This window comes from Molossus molossus, unplaced genomic scaffold (genome assembly GCF_014108415.1).
Source record: "Molossus molossus isolate mMolMol1 unplaced genomic scaffold, mMolMol1.p scaffold_m16_p_2, whole genome shotgun sequence".
Lineage (NCBI taxonomy): Eukaryota > Metazoa > Chordata > Mammalia > Chiroptera > Molossidae > Molossus > Molossus molossus.
Window position 1 is genome coordinate 132,760,245 of NW_023425355.1, and position 16,557 is coordinate 132,776,801.

A 16,557-nucleotide genomic window follows, 5' to 3' on the forward strand; every position below is an offset into this window, starting at 1 on the left:
ATGTCTTGCTAGGCATTCTGTGCATATGGGGGGTTACCAATGAAAAATTAAATAATGCTTAAGTCTGACTTCCCAGTGTGTGATCTGCTTCTCAGTGTGTGAGGGAGATAAACATGTAATTACTATCTGTAACATTAGAGACCCAAATAAGTTCCTTAATAAAGCTGCTAAGTGCTTGAAAATTCAAGAGCTGGAGAAGAATTTCAGCCTTGAGAAATCGGGGACATCGTGTTGGAAGGAGACAGATTCAAGAGCAGGGAGGAGACCTCCTGGGAAGTGTATGAGCTGCCTTTGTTGGGGGAAGAATAGATGGCACAGAAAAGGTGGTTTGGGATCAGGTCATGAAGAGTCCTTGAACTTCCTATAAGGAATTTAGATCCTAGCTTGTGAGCAAAAGCATGATAGGAGCTGCACTTTGAGAAGAGAACTGATCAAGATGTATTATGGAGGCAATGAAGGGAATGAATGGAATAAAGGGAAGAAGGGAACACCTAAAATACTATCTGCTGTAATCAAGCCAAGAGTTATCACGAACCTGACCTAGAACGGTAGGAATAAAAAGGAGGGGCCAGGTAGAAGAGAGATTTTGAAGGTTGAATCCATAGAACTTAACCAATGTTTCTCTCTTACATTGATGTTTCTCTCTCCCTTCCTCTCTAACATTAAGAAAAAATAAAAATGAACATATATCTTCAGGTGAAGATTTAAAAAAAAAAGTTTATTTAGTTCATTGCATCCACTTTCAAGAAGGAAACCTTGCCAACCTTCTTTGATGACTGCCCTCAGCCAAAAGATTGCCTAGGATCTTGGCTACCTTCCTTCCTTCCAGAGCCTTCTAGATATAGGGTTCAGTATCAGCAAAGGAGCAGGACTTACACTGTGAGCCAGCACTTCCCAGTCTAAGTTCCTGTATTCTCAGGCTGGGCCAGAAACTAGAGAGCTCTCAGGTCGAGGGAACCCTGGGTCAGAGGCTCCTTTGCAAGTCCAACAAAATTTCCAAAATGAATTAACAGTTTTATGAATGAACCAGCTCTAATCCACTATCAAAAAAAAAAAAAAAATCTAGGTTTCCAAGTCAACCCAAGAAATCTAACCAGATTGATCCCATCTGGTTCTCATTCATCTGGGGCAGATTAAGAAAACAGATTCCTGGGCCCCATTTCAACTACTTCAAGTCTACTAAATCAGACTCTCCAGGGCTGTGGCCCAAGAATCAGACATTTAATAGAAGCTTCCATGGGATTCTTAAGCAGTACAATTTGAGAATCATTGGTTGACTAGGTATCCTTCCCCACACATTACTTTTGTGTAGTGAGCTTTCTGCACTTCTAAGGAATGACTGTAAGCTCATTTCTTGGTTAACCAATCATTTAGATATGCTGTCTCCCCAGCTCCATCATGAGAGCACTGAGCACGGGGACTTTACAGCTTTGATGCCCAGACTCCCAGAAGAGAGAGGGTACCATTTATCTGTCTGAATAAAAGGTCTTTGCATTGGGAATATGGTCATCAAATAGCCACACTGCTCATTTCCAGTAAAGAGTAAGGAATTTTAGAACAACTAATGAACCCATCAACAGCCTGACAAGGTACAGAGTTGAATATAAGTAAAACTTACAGACTTGGCTTCTGTGCTATTATCAAGGTAGTCTTCCCTCACAGCCAAAGAGAGCGTTGCTTGATCCAGCTGTTGAAATAAAAACAAAGTATTTTGCTTCACTGTAAATTCTTATGAACCATGTTAATAAGGGTCATGAGATCTGCATATCAGTCACATTTTGAGCTTATGTGACCATTAGAAAAACAATTCACTACAGTCGGAGCTACATGTAATAGGCACTTCAGCAATGACAGATATTATAAAGGATCAGAAACTTGCCCAATTCATGGTTTCTACCCCATTCAAGGTTCTATCAATACTTAATAGCATGAAAGCTATTTGAGTGGGAATAGGTCTTAGACATTATCTGGGTTTCCTCCTTATTTGATATGGGTGGAGACATAAGCCAGAGAAGTGATGTGACTTTTCCAAGGTAACAAGGTTGGGCAGAGCTCAGAGGAGAATCATTGTGTCCTGTTGCCAGATCCTGTACTTCTCTCACTTCAGTATTTTACTGAATACCAATCTGGATGGAATCGGTTAATCATATTGTCCACCTCCCTAAAATATTGTGTTGCATTGATTTTATTTGAAAAGAAATGATAATCTTGAGGAACCTTTGCAAATTTAGAACCCTCTCTGGAAGGTTTAGGATAGGTAAAAAAAAAATACAAATAATAGAAAACAAAATAACTAGAATTATTATGGAAAAGTACAGCATAATTTCTTGAATTAAAACTTTCAGCACTTTAAAGGCAAGCAAAAGGAAGAAGACAGTCCTTTCAAAGAATGTTGCTGGACAACTAGACATCCATATGCAAAAAAAGAACCTCAACCCATAGCTCACATCTTACACAAAAATTAATTTAAAATGAACCACAGACTTAAATGCTTAAATGTAAAACTATAAACTTCTACAAGGGAAAATCTTGTGACCTGAGGTTAAACAAAGAGTTCTTAGACATGACACCAAAATCACAATCCATAAAAGAAAAAATAAATTGAACTTCATCAACATTAAAAAGTTTAGCTCTGTGAAAGAGAATGAAAAGACAAGCTACAGAGAAGGAGAAAATATTTAGAAATCACATGCAGTGTGGGGCAAAAGTGAGTTTACAATTGTTCAAATGGCAAATAATACAATAATTAATAACAACACAAGAATAAAATCTGTTTCATATACTCACAACAGTAAGCCTACTTTTGCCCCACCCTATATATTACAAAGGATTTGTATCCAGAATATATAAAGAACCCTCAAACTCAACAGTAAGAAAACAACAACCCAATATAAAAGTGGGCAAAAGATCTGAACAGATACTTCACGCATGAAGATATGCAGACAGAAAATAAGCACATGAAAAGATGCTCAACGTCACTGCTTATTAGGAAAATGTAAATTAAGTCCACAATAAAACATGACTACACATCTATTGGAATAACATAAAAAAAGATAACACCACAAGAATAAAATCTGTGTGCATTCAGAAAAACTGGATCACTCATACATAATTGGCAGAGATGCAAAATGGTAGAGCCATTTTGGAAACCAATTTGACAGTTTCTTATAAAGTTAAAGACGCACTTACACACGACCCCGTGATACCACTCCTAGGTAGTTATCCAAGAGAAATGAAAATTTATGCCTACAAAAAAACCTGCATGTAACTTTATTCATAATTGCCGAAAACTGGCTAAAAACCAAATGTTCTTCAACTGGTGAATGGATAAAAAAACTGTGATATACAATAGAATATTACTTTACCATAAAAATGAATGAACTACTCATACATGTCATAACACGGGCAAATTTTAATCACATTCTGAAAAAGAGAAAACTATAGGAACAGAGAACAGGTTTTGGGGATGAGGAAACTGGTTGACTACAAAGGGGTAACAGGAGGTAATTTTGGGTGGGGGGGAATGGAACTATTCTTTTTTTTTTTATTATGGTGGTGATTACATGACTGGATTTGTCCAAACATGCAGCACAAAAACTGGATTTAACTGCATGTAAGTTTAAAAAGGAAGTTTCTGCTTAGCAGTTGTGGTTCAGTGGTTGAACGTCGACCCATACACCAAGAGGTAACCAGTTTGATTCCCAGTTAGGACACATGTCCAGGCTGTGGGCCTGATCCCCAGTGGGGGGCATGCAGGAGGCGGCCAATCGATGTTCTCTCATCGAGGTTTCTATCTTTCTCTCCCTTTCCTTTCCTCTCTCTCTAAAAATCAATAAGGAAAAAATAAATTTTAAAAAAAGAAGTTTTAAAAAGAACTTCCTCTCACCCAGCTGGTTTGGCTCAGTGGATTGAGCGTCATCCCAAGGGCTGAGAGGTTCCAGTTCAATTCCTGGTCTGGGCACGTGCCCAGGTTGTGGGCTCAGTCCCTGGTATGGGACATGCAGGAGGCAGACAATTGATGCATCTCTCTCACATAGATGTTCCTGTCTCTTTCCCTCTCTCTCTCTAGAGAATCAATAAAAACATTTTAAAAATAATAAAAATAAAAAGAACTTTCTCTAAATCTATGGCATTTTTTCTTGAATATCAACAACTTCCTAAAGATTAATAAAGTGGATCCTAATAGCAGATTTTCTCATTTAAATCTGATTCACACATTAAAATGTTAGGTCAAATTAACAGGATATAAAATCTAAAAAATTAGTAGCATCTTAATAAAAACTGGATCCTCGCCCTGGCCAATTTGGCTCAGCGGTTAGAGCGTCGGCCTGCGGTCCGGAGAGACCCGGGTTCGGTTCCCGCTAAGGGCACGTACCTCGGTTGCAGTTTGTCCCCGGCCCTGGTTGGTCGTGCGGGTGGCAGCCACTCGATGTGTCCCTTTCACATCGATGTTTCTCTCTCTCTCTCCTTCCTCTCTCTCCCTCCCACTCTATCTGTACAAAAAATGGAAAAATATCCTCGGGTGAGGATAAAAAAAAAACAAAACAAAACTGGATCCTCCCTGGCCAGTTTGGCTCAGCGGTTAGAGTGTTGGCCTGCAGTCCAGAGAGACCGGGGTTCGGTTCCTGCTAGGGGCAAGTACCTCGGCTACAGTTTGTTCCCAGCCCTGGTTGGGTTGTGCAGGTGGTAGCCACTCGATGTGTGCCTTTAATGTCGATGTTTCTCTTTCTCCCTTCCTCTCTCCCCCTCCCACTCTATCTGAACAAAAAATGGAAAAATGTCCTCAGGTGAGGATAAAAATAAATAAATAAATAAATAAATAAATAAATAAATAAATAATAATATAAAATAAAAACTGGCCCTGGCCGGTTTGACTCAGCGGTTAGAGCATTGGCCTGTGGTCCTGAGAGATCCGGGTTTGGTTCCCGCTAAGGGCATGTACCTCGGCTGCAGTTTGTCCCCAGCCCTGGTTGTGTCATGTGGGTGGCAACCACTCGATGTGTCCCTTTCACATCGATGTTTCTCTCTCTCTCTCTCTCCCTCCCACTCTATCTGAACAAAAAAAAATGGAAAAAAATGTCCTCGGGTGAGGATAAAAGAAAATAATAGTAATAATAAAATAAAAACTGGATCCTACATTCCCATATCATTTATACAATGTTAGATTGCTTGGATCTATCTTTAGTTTCTTCTTCATCTTACTATAATCTCAAATATTTTTTTACATGTTTTAATATATATAATCTGTATAGGGTCATAGTTTTCCATAAAATTCCTCTTCATACACAACAAATTCTATAAAGGCCAAGTTAAGAGTTAGCAATGTTGCCCTGGCCGGTTTTGCTCAGCGGTTAGAGCATCAGCCTGCGGTCCCGAGAGACCCGGGTTCAGGTCCCGCTGAGGGTGTGTGCCTCAGTTGCAGTTTGTCCCCGGCCCTGGTTGGTCTTGCAGGTGGCAGCCACTCGATGTGTCCCTTCCACATCGATATTTCTCTCTCTCTCTCTTCCTCTCTCTCCCTCCCACTCGACCTGAACAAAAAAATAAATAAAAGAAGTGTCCTCAGGTGAGGATACAAAAAAAAAAGAGTTAGCAATGTTATGAAAAATTCAAGTCAAAATATTGCTCTTGTTTCAAGGAGGAAAAAAGATGTTTCCATAACATCCACTTTGTCTGTATTACTAAAATCCTCAAATTATTGTGTTCAATCTTCTTCTCTAATTGATCCAAAACAATCAAGCTACAAGCCAGCCTGGCTTCATCATAATGCAATTCCCAATCTACCACTGTTTCTTCCAAAAATTAAGTAACCAGGACCACAAAACACAATATTATGATTAAGATGTTTTGGCTTTTCAATTAGATTTGGACTACTTGGAGAATCTTTTGATCTTCAGTCTCATAGGAAAGGAAATTGTGTAGACAATATTAAGAAAGCCAAAGCTTCCCTCTGATGAAATAATGAAGTTTAATCCACCTATTGTAAAAGTCTCAATGGTTCAAATGAAGTTATCAGACCTTTTTTAAACCTTCAAATTTTTATGGTTTCTAGGGAACATTTTAAATACACAAAACAGATTGAATAAGGTCTGTCAACTAAATCTTATTAGAAACATACAAAGTCTTGAGGCAAAAGACTTTCTCAAGAGGCCAACATTAGGACACTGTGTTATTTGAGTTTTTTTTTTTTTAATTCTTGTGTCTGAATAATGCAAGTTGAAAATAAAATATGTGTTCAGGAAACCCAACACATTGAACTGAAATATGAATTTTTTCTCCAACTGCAATAAACCTCAGGTTAGGAAACAAAACAGTAATACAAAAAGAAACATCTGACAAATTATGATATAGGAAAAGGAAAGACAAAAAAAAGTTACAAAAAAGTTAATTTCCAAGAGTCTGTCCTTGTCATCCTTTTGGATTTTGTTATGAGTCAGACAAATGCAGGCCACTGATGATGACTTTGAGTCACTATTTTAGTAACACATACTGAGATAATCCTGGCTTTCCAAACACTCAGGATCACCTATATTCAAGTTTTTTACTATCCATTAAACCCTCGTTCTTATTATCTCCTTATGTAAATAAACCAAAACACATGTAATAAGATAGGGTTTGGGGCACCAACTTCTGTTGCTTTCTGCCATTTAAGCCTGTAGCAAATCCTAGCCCATCTCACCACCTCACCACAGGGAAAAGGAATTCTAAGTACATTGACAAAGGAGGGTTTGAGGTAAGAGAGACTTCTCCCAGAGCAAAAAGAGGATCTCCTAGGCAGTCAAAGAAGTCAAAGTTTCTCCTGAGCAGAGGGATGAGTCAATATCCCTAGAAAGTGGCAGGATCTGAGAGGGAGTGAGAAGCCCAAGGCCCCAGTAGCAGAGGTGCACACTTGAAGGGCAACAGGGGCTGGGATAGTGGGTTTCTTTTCAAAAGCAGGTAACTGTTGATTAGAGGGTCTCCCAGTACCCAAGAAGAAAGAGGTAAAGAGGTAGGGAAGTGTCTAGACTGGTTAAATTTCCCACTAAAAGGTAGGTTGGGAGCTCAATCAGTGATGAGACTGACTAAAGAAAATGCCTATTTCTCAAGCATCTGATTTTGAGATCTGAGTGGTATGCTGGGAACACATATTAAAGAGAAATATTCTCCAAAGGGTTCTTCCTAGTTGCCTGGTCATGCTTTAAGAGAGGGCACCTTTGCCCTGGCCGGTTTGGCTCAGCGGTTAGAGCGTTGGCCTGCGGTCCGGAGAGACCCGGGTTCGGTTCCCACTAGGGGCACGTACTTCGGTTGCAGTTTGTCCCCGGCCCTGGTTGGTTGTGCGGGTGGCAGCCACTCGATGTGTCCCTTCACGTCGATGTTTCTCACTCTCTCTCCCTTCCTCTCTCTCCCTCCCACTCTATCTGTACAAAAAAATGGAAAAATATCCTCGGGTGAGGATTAAAAAAAAAAAAAGAGGGCACCTTTGCCGTGTGCAATTGTGTGTACCAGTATCTGCCTTGTAAACTGTCACCAAATTAATCTCATTTAAACTTCACAGTGACAGTGAAAAGTGAATTCTAATTCAGCCTTCATGGAGAAATGAGACTCAGAGAAGTGAAGTAATTTGCACAAGGATATTCAGTGAGTAAATCACAAAGCCAAACCACGAACCTCAATCTCTTGAACACCAAAGCCTACTCTTTCTTCCACTACGCCACAAACCTAAAAGGTGTTTTGGGGGTTCCAAATATTCAATTGGATTTTTTATAGTTTTAACTATTTTTAATAAAACCAACACTTACAAATTCCACAACATTGGCAGTCAATAATACACTAATTTTTGTTGTCAGGCTCATTGGCGAAAGCTTCTACTGCTATATCTAGACACATACTTGAACTTGTAACTGTCATGATTAGGAAGACCGTAGCTCTATTTTGTTAATTCAGGTGTATGAATATTCACTCATATAAAATGATACAAACAAGGATATAACTAAAACAAATGTGTGCTGCACTCAAATACCAAGTCACACTGAAACATCAGCTTGGAACAAGCTGCCATCTTGGCAAAGGAGAGCAGTAGTAAGTATATGAGTACCTACTCATACTTGCAGAGTATTCTATTATTAAAAATTCGGTGTTTCTAGGATCAATTTCAATGAAGAGTAACTATGCAAAGCAAGTTGTTAAAAATCAATTACCATTTTCCTCTATTCCCCATGTTGCCTGTAAGCTGGTATTAAAACTAGAGACTTGATTAGTTCCAAGTTCATTTTTTCTTTTCTTTTGGCAAGTTATTATTGGTAAGGTGTATTTTTCCCACCACATAGTATCATGAGGCACATAAAATCTTGTTGCCCTGAGTTAGCAATGCTACCGCTGATGTTTGGGTACATTTGATGGTAGTCCGATCTCTCTACTAAGAATCTCTTTATCACCCTGAACAGTGTTGCCCAGTGGTCAGAGTGTCAGCCTAAGCACCAAAGGGTTGCAGGTTTGATTACTGGTTAAGGGTATGTATCTGGGTTGCAGGTTTAATCCTGGGACCCAGTTGGGACATGGGCAGGAGGCAACCAATCAATATGTCTCTCTCACATTGATGTTTCTCTCTCTACATCTCTCTCCCCTTCCCTCCCCCTTCCTTCCACTCTCTCTAAAAATCAATGGAAAAAATATCCTTGGGTGAGGATTAAAAAAAAAAAAATTCCCTATCAATTATTCACCTAAAGATTTTAGCAGCTATTGATAATAACTGCCTTGATCGTTCATATTTCATTAGAAATTTTTTAAATGATAACTTCTTAATTCTATTACTTCTCCTGCATTTTTAAAGCTGTGATAATCCACTAACAAGAATTTTCCCTCATCAACTATTTGGTTACACTGAAATCAATCAAATATACAATGTTATAGATTAAAATAGACATATCAACCAAATGTACATGTGATTCCTATCTGGAACCCAAATAAAAGACCAATATTTAATTTTTTAAAAGGACATGTTTGAGACAATCAGGAAAACTTAAAATTAACTGGGTATTAGATGTCAATAATGAAATTATGATTACTTTTTAGCTGTGCTAAGAGTCCTTTCCATTAAACACTGAAGTAATTACCAATGCAATAACATTTTATCTTGAATTTGCTATAAAATGCTCCAGCCTCCCCACATAAAGGAGGGATATAGATAAAACAAGAACAGCTGAAAATTGCTGGTTGTTGAAGCTGGGTTGATGAGCACATGGGAGTTTGTTGTACTATTCTTTCTACTTTTGTGTGTATTATTTTCCATAATAAAATGTTTAAAGAAATAAAATCAGGATTCTAATGAGGTCCAGAAGTTGGTGAAAAATGAAATGGTTACCATTTGCAATTACTTATCTGTGTATGAATCAAGAGCTATCACTCAATAGAGTGCGTAAACTTAAATTTGAAAGATAGTCTACAGCAGTGGTTCTCAACCTTCCTAATGCCGTGACCCTTTAATACAGTTCCTCATGTTGTAGTGACCCCCAACCATAAAATTATTTTCATCACTACTTCATAACTGTAATTTTGCTACTGTTATGAATCACCATCACAAATATGTGTTTTCCAATGGTCTTGGGCGACCCCTGTGAAAAGGTCATTCGACCCCCAAAGGGGTTGTGACCCACAGGTTCAGAACTTCTGGTCTACAGCTTACTTTAAAACACCACTTAAGGTGTTGGGAAAGATATCATAATAGTTCTGACATTAAGAATGATGGTCTTAAAACCTGGTCTGTTTGTTTTTTAAAGACAGCAATCTATTGACACAAGACAGAGGTCAATTGGACCATTGCCATTATTGTGTCTTGCACAATACATCTTGCCCTCATAGTATTAAAATATGTCTCAGTGCCATGTTGTTCTATAACCCAACATGGAAATAACAGCTGTCTCTGGAACTAAGAATTTCCCCTTGAGTAGATGGGAATTCTTTCAGTGACTGAATATTTTTTATTGAGATTTCCACTGTTTAAAGTAGAGATGGGCGAACTACAGCCTGTAGACCCACCAGCCACATACCCACTCGTGTCTTCAGCTGCTTTTCCAGGTACAAGAACAGAGCTGAGTAGTTGAGACAGAGATCATATGGCTCACACAGCCTAAAATATTTACATCTGGTCCTTTTCAGAAAAAAAATTTGCCAGCCCCTTGGTATAAAAAAAAACAACAACAAAAAAACCCCTCTAGAGTGTGGATTTTTAAACGTTTACATACCAGAAAAGGGTAACACACCCTAAAAGTTTTATACTTCTATGATTTGAATATCAGTATATCATTAATATTTTCTGGCTTAACAAAGGACAGAATTGGGGGGAGATCAGTGGTTCAATAAAATTGTCATTATTAGTCAAAGTAACTGAGGAAGCAAAAAAAATAATAATAATAGGATCAAAATACAAAACATTTTGAGAAACATTACTTGAAGACTTGCCAAGCTCTTTCGTTAATGAACCTTTCACTGTGGTAATTTTCTGGCAGTCTCCTGATCTTACCAATGTAATGATCTACGTCAAGGGATGTCTGCATGACCCATTCCTTTCTGGAAGGGATGCTTACTCTCCCAATAGAAAATGCAAGCCAAGCACTTAGAACAATTTTCACTTTATCCTATGAAAGTAAGGGGGAAAGATTCAGACTGAACTTGACAATGAAATTTTACGTATGTATGCAAGAAAAGTTTAGTGATGGAGGAAGAAGTAATCATAGCATGGGTTCTCTCCTTTGTTAGGGGAATGAGAAGGTGAGAGGAAGAACAGCGTTCAGAAAGTCTTTGCACAATAATATTGTAATAACCATGTATGGTGCCAGGTGGGTATTAGACTTATTGAGGGATCACTTCACAAATTATATAAATGTCTAACTACTATGTTGTTCACCTGAAACTAATATAAAATGATATTGAATGTCAATTGTAATTGAAAAATAAAAAAAATAGAACAGGCTAAATGAAAAGAAAAAAAAAATCTTTGTAGCTCTCTTCCCACTGGAATTTAGGGCCCCACACATGCTTAGAGGAGATATTTGAGGGCCAGATTACAGATCACTTGAAACTCACTCACTGGCTTCCTGAAAGGTTGATAAAACTGGTTTGTTCATTATTTACATTCTGCAAATCTGTGAAGGGGGTAATACTCCAGATCCTAATGTTTAACAGCATTTTTACCTTATTATTTCACTGAGCTGGTATGAGTCTCTTTCCCTAGGAAGCACCCCAGAAAGCTAACCTTGGACTGAACAAACGGGATGACTTCACTCCTCACTATACCTTCAAGATGTGTTCATTGGATGCCTTGTCATCAGGTGACACATACAAACGGATGAATACAGAATTGCTGTATTGACCACGAAACGTTGCAAGCGTCTGCAGAAGGCTGAACTTTCTCTCTGACCAAACCCCTTCAGGACCAATATTAGACTCGAGCACAGGCCAGCGGAAAGGTGAATGCCGCAGGATGTGGAGCAATGGCTTTGCATCTGCTTTTTCAATCGCTTCTGAAAGGGAGCAAATATGAAGGGAGAGTTAGAATTGCAAACTGGATTACCAAGCTAGAATGTGAGGGTATCTTCTCAAGAGAAAATTCCCCTAAGGCCCCAACTTAACATTTCAGCTGTTATGGAGAAGTGCAGTGGGCTGAGCATAACCAGAGACAGAGCTACCTATGACTCACACTGCAATGTAACTGTCTAAACCTGCTGTTCTTGCCAGGAGAGCTGACTAGGGAACCTGCTGGATATTCCCTACAATAAACGATGGGCTTACTACATTAACCCCAAGCAACAAGCAATGTTGTGCTGATAATGCTCTGCAACGCTAAGGAACAACCTTAGCTAAAAGAAACTGTTCAATAAAACCAATCACTCCCCAATAAAAGTGAATGAATGCTTCAGACTCTTTCATCATCTTTCACTGCCCTCTTCTAGCTCAGAAAATAATACCCCAAATCCTAAACAAGTTAACATGCTATCCAGAGTCACTAGCTTCTTCCTGCAATGACTTTGAAAAAGTGGAGCAGGTAAAATGACAAGTGCCTCTTTTAATTCCAATCAGATCCAAGATATTGACACATGCCTAAGACTCCCAACAAAGATGACTCTTAGGCTGATGGAGAAGCAGAAGGAGCCTGGCTTGACTGGGAACCTGGATTTCTCTAGGCTCCAATAGGTCCTTAGGGAATACAGCAATACTTCTGAGTGCCCTCCCTCCCAGGCTCCTTCTCAGATCAGATCTGGCCTCTGGATTCTGGTTTTTGTACTCGATACAGTGGGGTTTGCCCTTTTGACCCTACCCACGTTTCTCATGGAGGAGCTGATACCCAAAGAATCTAAGCCATAGAAATAGATTTATTTTCTCCATCAAGCCAGCAAGAGAACATTAAGGCAGGGCTAGTCAAAACCCAGTTTCTGAGAATTGGTCCTTTCCTTAAACAAAACCTTTAAACATTAATAGAATTCTTAGTTCTCATTTTCCTTAAACAATATCTTTCAACATTAAAAGAACTCTGAAGAATAGGGGTGGTAAATATTTTGTTTATTTTTCTTTATTACTCACTCTCATTCATGCAAGATGAATAAAGGATTTTGGCTTTCTGTATGGCTTCTGTGTCCCGCCTTCTACTGACTGATTTCTCCAAAAGTGCTAGAAGGTTAAGAAAGGACTGATTAGTATCCACCCAAGTGTGGTGCTGAGTGGGAGGTCATTTGATAATCACAATCTCAGCCTCCAGAAAATTAAATGTAAAGACAGACAACCCTAGAAAAAAATACTTTTATAAAAGATATGCAGACAGCAGAACTGATTCCAACTTGCTTGAAGTTCAAATAAAAACAATTTAACATTCTCTTCTCAAAGGTTCTCCTAACTCAAAAAAACCAAAAGTTCAATTTCCAACTGAGACGAGACCTTCTACAGGGGTTAATGTTTGCTGCCACCTACACAAAAAGAAACCGAATTCACTTATTCAAGAACCAAAAATAACTGAATTCTGTTCCTTGTTTCTACACCGAGTAATATTCTCAGCGGAGGCAATTTCATCAGGGTCAGGTTTCTCAAGATTTCTTCACAGTCTAGCCTCTCAGGGAGGTCACCTGGAAGAAATTTCCCATTAGAAGTTTTATTCAATGTTATATAAACATGCTGTGGACATGGAAGAAGTTGTTTAGACAGGAAACAGAGAGGCAGGATTGGAAGCCTACCCAAATTGCCTGAAAACTTGCCCATTTACACATTCGAAGTCCTGGCCATCTAAATGAGGTCATGTGTATAAAATGGTTGCCAGCATAGACATAAGCCTGCCTGGAAAATGGTTTTCTATTTATAAAATCACTGATGCTATTGTTTGAAAGTGGAAAATGACAATTGTCACTATTTCAAGGAAAGAGGAAAGCCAAAATTTAATAACAACAAACCTCCCCTGAAAAGACCACCTTGGTTATATTTGAGAGTATCCATGTACCCACATGAAGCCAAGACGAAGAATCCCTATGTAGCACCATGGCACTGCCTCCATTAAGCTAAGTCAAACTGCTGTTGTCAAAGCATTTGAGGCTCATTTCTGAAACAACCTACTGGCCTCCAAATGACAGTACAACAGATGCTCCTACAGTACTCTGAATAGCTTCAAATCATAATGTATAATGCTCATTAAATTAATAAATAATTGCATATTCTCTAAAGAGGAATCCACTTCTAAACTAGAAGTTCTAAATTTCAAAAAAGAAAAAGAAAAAAATGCAACCGAGCGCTTCTGTCCAGCTTTTTTAAGCACCTGTGCATGAAACAAGTCCATGTAACTAGATAGACTCAAATAAAATAAATTGAGTTGGATGTGGGCATTTTCAATTATTTCAACTTGTATAGTACTTCTTTCTTGTGTGTTACACAGCAGTAAAAGCAGGATAAGTAATCCCAAGGCTAAAGAAAGAATATTTTTTTTAAATAAACAGAAAGCTCAAAAACCATACCCACATAGATTTCTGTTCAAATCAGATCATGTGCCTTTCTGCCATATTGCTTCCGCAGTCAATGACTGGATTGTTGGGGAGACACATTTGGAAGTAAAAAAATCCAAATTTCACTTAGAGATGTGATTTTATTCCAATGCTATACACACTTCATAGCCTGAAAACATGGAGGTTCTAAGGACCAAAACCAAGCCATGGTAGCAAAATAACTCAAAGTATTCAATATCTATCCAAGCTGGATCACCAGAAGAAAAAAAAAGAGGACACGTAGATGCTAAGTAGGGTAATCCCCAAATGCTAACTATGTACAAATACCAATAATTTGTATATGTCAAAATTCTGGTTTCTGAACCAGAATTTGGCTTTGAAAACAAATGCAGCTACTGCAGATTACTTGTCTTACCCTTTCCCTTCTCCTCTCTTTCTCTTCATACCCAAGCAGGCAGGGGAACACTGATATACAGACATGATGTGGCAATCAGTTAGCACCATCCGTTTTATGTTTCTCTGTATTTGATTTAGTGGTAAGAGGGAAAAAAATCTAGCCTATGGAGTCATTAATGAGCAGGAAACAAAGCATGCCTATCTAAGGAAATTACTCAGGTTACTAAAATGTCCCTAAAGCACAGAGAAGGGCTCATGGGTCACCACCACAAGGGCATCGCTATCATCATCTGTGTTGTTTCTTGGACGATTTCTCAATCCTTCCCCCAACCCACATCCAGATATTCTTAACCATATTACAACAGAAAAAGAAAACTCCAGTTCATAAAAACCTGTAGTGCAACAAATCTGACTTTAAAATTGATTTCAAAGTGTTTCTGATCCACAAATTTGAACATTACATATATTACGTAAGTATTTTTTCTTCTCATTATGCTCAAATACAATTTTTTTTAAAAAGGCAACATAACAGACATGTCAAAGGGATGAGCTTTCAAATTACACAGACATGGGTTCCAGTTGCAGCTTGCTGATATTTTCCAGCTGGAACTTGAGCAAGTTCTTTAATCTAAGCCTCAGTTTCTTCATCTGAAAATTTGGATAATAGTGCCTACCTCCCAGAGCTTGGTGAGGATCAAACATGTTAATGCACAGAAAGTGTCTTGAAATAGACATTGAAACATGCTGGAACACACGATAAGTGGTCCATCAAAGGTGGCTTAAACAGAATTACAGGCTGAGTCAGCCATACCCAAAATTGTAAAGTAATCAGGCTGGTTTCTAGTGCTTCCTCCATAAATGGTTTTCCTCCTCCTATCTTAGGATGTTGTGCCAAAGGCTTTGTGCTAACCCAAGACACTGCCACCCCGCGTGTAGGATGATTCCACAAACTGGAATTGCCCTAGCCACCTTGCAAAGCCCATGCTCTCAATACTTCCTCTGCTTTCACAGTAGAGGCAATGCTCCATGAGGAGGGATATTTTGCAGTCAGTGTTAACCTCTGAGAACATTTTGTTCCTCCCGGAAACAAGGCATTTTCTTTTTTATGTAAACTTTTTCAGTGAAATTACAGAAAAGTACACCGATCCTAATTTGCAGGACTTGCACAAAGTAAACACACCCACATAACCAGCATTATGACCAGAATCCCAGAAGCCCCTTGTGCTCCCTTCCAGTCACTGACTCCAATCAAGACAACCAACATCCTCTTTTGTGAAGTGCTTACTCAAGTCTATTTCGCATATTTCTATTTGGTAATCTACCTTTTATCAATTTGGAGAAGTTCTTCTATATTCTACACACAAGGCCTTCGTTGAATATTTGTATTGCACATCTTCTCTCATTCCATAGACTTCATTTTCTTAATAGTATCAGTTTATGAACTGAAATTCTTTATTTCAATGTAGCCCAATTTGCCCTTTTTTTTTTTCATCCATGGTTAGCATATTTTGTGCCCTATTTAAGAAATGTTTGCCTGCCCTGAGGTCATTAACATATTCTCTTATGTTTCCCCTAGAATCCTTACTGTTTCACATTTAGATCTATAGTCCATGTAACATTTGTTTTTGCCCATGGTGTGGTCGGCCATGGCTTTGTAACACAAGCCTGGCCTCACAGGGGATGAATCGTATGCAATTTTTAATAAAGAAGGCACTTTTGATCATTGGGCCTCAAATATTATCACCAAAAATATTTTTGGTGCATAAAATTGGCATTAACAACATCTATTTTTTTTCTTTATTGATTTGAGAGAGAGAGGAAGGGAGAGGGAGAGAGAGATAGAAACATCGATGAGAGAGAATATCGACCGGCTGCCTCCTGCATGCCCCTTATTAGGGATCAAGCCCACAACCTGGGTATGTGCCCTGACCGGGAATTGAACCAGCAACCCCTTGGTGCATGGGATGATGCTCAACCACTGAGCCACACCGGTCAGGCAACAATGACTATTTTCTATTAGATTGAGCACTCTTTGGGGCAGGGGCTGGGTCACATTCATCTTTGAACACCCAGGACCTAATGCTTGGCATGGTTGATGTTCACTGCACATTTGCTGAGCTGAAATCATGACAAGGAAAGTCGAAGAGGAACTATGAAAAGGAACTATGAGAAGTTAGACTGACTTTTTTATTATTTCTTTTTATAATCA

The 16,557-nt window shown here is 38.8% G+C and overlaps 1 protein-coding gene across 2 annotated transcripts in view; it reads right to left on the reverse strand.

The window, feature by feature from the left end:
* PHEX (phosphate regulating endopeptidase homolog X-linked) overlaps positions 1–16,557 on the reverse strand; it is a 214,261-nt gene that overhangs the window by 160,931 nt on the left and 36,773 nt on the right. For both annotated transcript variants that reach the window (XM_036270324.1, XM_036270325.1), the window contains exons 4-6: positions 12,553–12,639; positions 11,269–11,495; positions 1,619–1,687 (exon numbers count right to left, since the gene is read on the reverse strand). In XM_036270324.1, the coding sequence (XP_036126217.1) occupies positions 1,619–1,687; positions 11,269–11,495; positions 12,553–12,639 (383 nt within the window). The remainder of the gene's footprint in view (positions 1–1,618; positions 1,688–11,268; positions 11,496–12,552; positions 12,640–16,557) is intronic.